This window comes from Neopelma chrysocephalum, unplaced genomic scaffold (assembly GCF_003984885.1).
Source record: "Neopelma chrysocephalum unplaced genomic scaffold, ASM398488v2 Primary Assembly neopelma1_97147, whole genome shotgun sequence".
Taxonomy (NCBI): domain Eukaryota; kingdom Metazoa; phylum Chordata; class Aves; order Passeriformes; family Pipridae; genus Neopelma; species Neopelma chrysocephalum.
This window is the reverse complement of record NW_020925788.1, coordinates 1-3,392: the sequence shown is the minus strand read 5'-3', so window position 1 is coordinate 3,392 and position 3,392 is coordinate 1. Positions and strand designations below refer to the sequence as shown.

Here is a 3,392-nt window from a genome sequence, read left to right as displayed (position 1 = left end):
GGGGGGGGTCCCGGGGTACCTGCAGTCCTTCTCGAACTCCTTGGACTCGTCGGTGCAGTAGAAGAACTTGCCCTTGAAGAGCTGCACGGCCACCACGGCGAAGATGAACATGAAGAGCATGTAGACGATGAGGATGTTGAGGACGTTCTTCAGCGAGTTCACCACGCAGTCAAAAACAGCCTGGGGAGGGGGGACAGCGAGAGGGGAGGGGGCTCAGCATAGGCTGGGAACCCCCCAACACCCCCCCACCCTTGGTGGGCAGCAAATACCCCCCACCTTGACCCCTAAAACCCCTCAGAGACACCCAAAATCACCTCCCCAAGGACTCCCAAACCCACTCAGAGACTCCCAAAACGCTCCCAGGGACACCCAAAACTCCCCCAGGGACCCACAAAACCCCCTCAGAGACCCACAAACCCTCCCCCAGGGACCCCCAAAACCACCCCAGGCACCCCCAACCCCCCTCCAGGGACCCCTAACCCCCCCCCAGGGACCCCCAAAACCCCCCCAGGGACCCACAAAACCCCCCCAGAGACCCACAAACCCTCCCCCGAGGACCCCCAAACCCACCCAGAGACTTCCAAAACCCCCCCACGGACCCCCAAACTCCCCCAGGGACCCCCAAACGAGCCCACCTTGAGCTTGGGCAGCCTCTTGATGGTCTTGAGGGGCCGCAGGACACGGAGGACGCGTAGGGACTTGATGGTGTTGATGTCCTTCCCTTTGCTGCTGCCGCTGTGGGATGGGAGGGGGGGATGTGAGACCCTGGAATCCCCCCTGGAATCCCCCCTGGAATCCCTCCCTGGAATCCCCTCTGGAATCCCCCCCAGCAGGACCACGGGCGGTCCCACCCCCTCTCCTCCCCTTCCATGGTCCCCCCCTCCCTCGAGATCCTTCCCCCCTCTCCCTTTCCCCCCCCAATCCCGCCCTGAGGTAGCTTTTGGAGGGTGGGAGAGCAGGTTTTTTGGGGAGGGGGGAGGAGAGGAGGAGGAGGAGGAGGAGGGGGGGAGCGAGGCACGACCATGAGCACGAGGAGAGGACGAGGACACGGAGACGAAGGCAGAAGGATTTAGGATTTACCGTGAGCTGCTCCTGTGGCGGTGGCAGAGGAAGGGGAGAGACAAGGCACGGTGAGAGCCCAGACCACCCCCCTCTCAGGACCCCCTCCCCCAGGACCCCCGTGGGAGGGGAGGGGGTGGAGCCACAGGACATCCCGATCTCCTGGGAGGTACTCGGGGTCTGCTCCGGGCTTACTCACACCTCGCTCGGGGGGTGGGAGATGCTCAACCCCTGCTTTGGGGTCACTCGGTTATAGGGGCAGTGCCCAGGTTACTCTGGGGACGCTCAGTTACTCAAAGGATGCTCCAGCTTTGCTTCGGGGGTGCTCAGTCACTCAGGGGATTGGAATCCTTCACTCAGGGGATTCTCACCCTTTGGGGGATCCTCACCCTTTACTCAGGGGATGCTCCACCTTTACCCAGGGGATGCTCAACCTTTACTCAGGGGATGCTCGTTCTTTACTTGGAGGATGCTCCTCCTTTAAGGCTGCTCAGACACTCAAGGGATGCTCACCCTTTAAGGATGCTCGGTGGCTCAGAGGATGCTCCCCCTTTACTCAGGGGATTCTCACCCTTTACTCAGAGGATGCTCACCTCTTACTCAGGGGATTCTCACCCTTTGGGGGACGCTCCCCCTTTACTCAGGGGTTCCTCACTCTTTACTCAGGGGATGCTCCCCCTTTACTCAGGGGATTCTCATCTCTTACTCGGGAGATCCTCACCCTTTGGGGGACACTCATCCTTTACTCAGGGGATGCTCAGCTCTTACTCAGAGGAGGCTCCCCCTTTACTCAGGGGACGCTCCCCCTTTACTCAGGGGATGCTCCCCCTTCACTCATGGGTGCTCCCCCTTTACTCAGGGGGTTCTCACCCTTTGGGGGATTCTCATCCTTTACTCATGGGATCCTCACCCTTTGGGGGATCCTCACCCTTTACTCAGGGCATCCTCAGCCCCTCAGGGCTCCCTCACCCCTCCCTAGGCCCTTCCTCATCCTCTCTTACTCGCAGGTTACTCCTCCCTCCCCCCCCCCACGGGATGGTGACAGGACGACACAACGTCACAACGTGGTGACAAACGGCCCAGGACGGACGGACGGACGGACGTCGAAGCGACACAGAGAGAGAGAGAGAGAGAGAGAGAGGGCGGTGGCACAGCCCCCCCGGGGGCACTGGGGGGGCACTGGGAGAGGTGCCCCCCACCCAAAATCCCCCCCCGTGTCCCCCCCAGACTCACGTGAAGGCGAAGGCCACCAGGGCCCCGCTGACCACGATGAAATCCAGAATGTTCCACAGGTCCCGGAAATAGGCACCTTGGTGAAGCACCAGCCCCAGATCCACCATCTAAGGGGGGGTCAGGGGGGTGTCAGGGGGTGCCAGGGGACCCCCCATCCCCCCGTGGGACCCCACCCTGCGCTCACCTTGATCACCATCTCGAAGGTGAAGACCCCCGTGAAGACGTAGTCGAAGTAGCGCAGCACCTGCAGGTGGGGTGGGGTGGGGGGAGATGGATGGGGTAACCCTCTTCCCCCCCCCCGGGACCCCTCAGCATCCTGGGATCCCCTCAGCACCCTTGGAGCCCCCCCAGCACCCCCCAGGACCCCCTCAGGACCACCCATCACCCCCCAGCTGCTCTCCGGCTCTCAGAGTCTGTGAGAGCCCTCACCCAGCTTTGGGCTGTATTTTGGGGTCCCCCCCTTTGCAGATCAGCCCCAGGGGGTCCCAGCGGGTGTCGGGGGGAGTCTCACATTGTTCCAGGGGGTGTTGGAGCATCCTGGGACCCTCCCTGGGACCACCCATCACCCCTCAGCCGCTCTCTGGCTCTCAGACCCAGCACAGAGACTGTGAGACACCCCCATTGCTTTGGGGTGTATTTTGGGGTCCCCCCCTTTGCAGATCAGCCCCAGGGGGTCCCGGCGGGTGTTGGGGGGGGTGTCTCACGTTGTTCCGGGGGGCGTTGGGCTGCACGGGGTCCTCGGCGGCCAGGGCGATGCTGCTCATGGCGATGACCATGAGGATGCACATCTCGAAGTACCGCAGGTTCACGATGTAGTGGCACAGCCGGCGGAACCTGCCGGGGGTGGGGGACAGTGTGGGGGCACCCCCCGACCCCCCTAGAGCCCCCTCGACCCCCCCCCCGAGCCCTCCAGAGCCGCCCCAACACCCCACCCCCCTCCCGGCGCTCACGGGTTGGTGGTGGAGAGGATGAACATGGAGCTGTAGGGCACCATGGGCTTGGGGCCGTTCTCGTCCTGCCCGTCGCCTTCCTCCTCCTTCTTCTCCTCCTCCTCCTTGCGGGGCAGCGGCTCGGGGTTGGCGTTCTTGTTCACTGCGGGG

General features: G+C 63.3%; 1 protein-coding gene across 1 annotated transcript in view; it reads right to left on the bottom strand.

The window, feature by feature from the left end:
- Positions 1-3,380, bottom strand: part of LOC113961408 (voltage-dependent P/Q-type calcium channel subunit alpha-1A-like) — a gene marked incomplete at its 3' end in the record, with an annotated part of 7,579 nt that extends 4,199 nt beyond the window's left edge. Inside the window, exons 1-7 of the mRNA XM_027671723.1 lie at positions 3,243-3,380; positions 2,997-3,126; positions 2,477-2,536; positions 2,293-2,399; positions 1,081-1,092; positions 636-735; positions 20-180 (exon numbers count right to left, since the gene is read on the bottom strand). Of these exons, the coding sequence (XP_027527524.1) occupies positions 20-180; positions 636-735; positions 1,081-1,092; positions 2,293-2,399; positions 2,477-2,536; positions 2,997-3,126; positions 3,243-3,286 (614 nt within the window). The remainder of the gene's footprint in view (positions 1-19; positions 181-635; positions 736-1,080; positions 1,093-2,292; positions 2,400-2,476; positions 2,537-2,996; positions 3,127-3,242) is intronic.
- Positions 3,381-3,392: the final 12 nt, after the last annotated feature.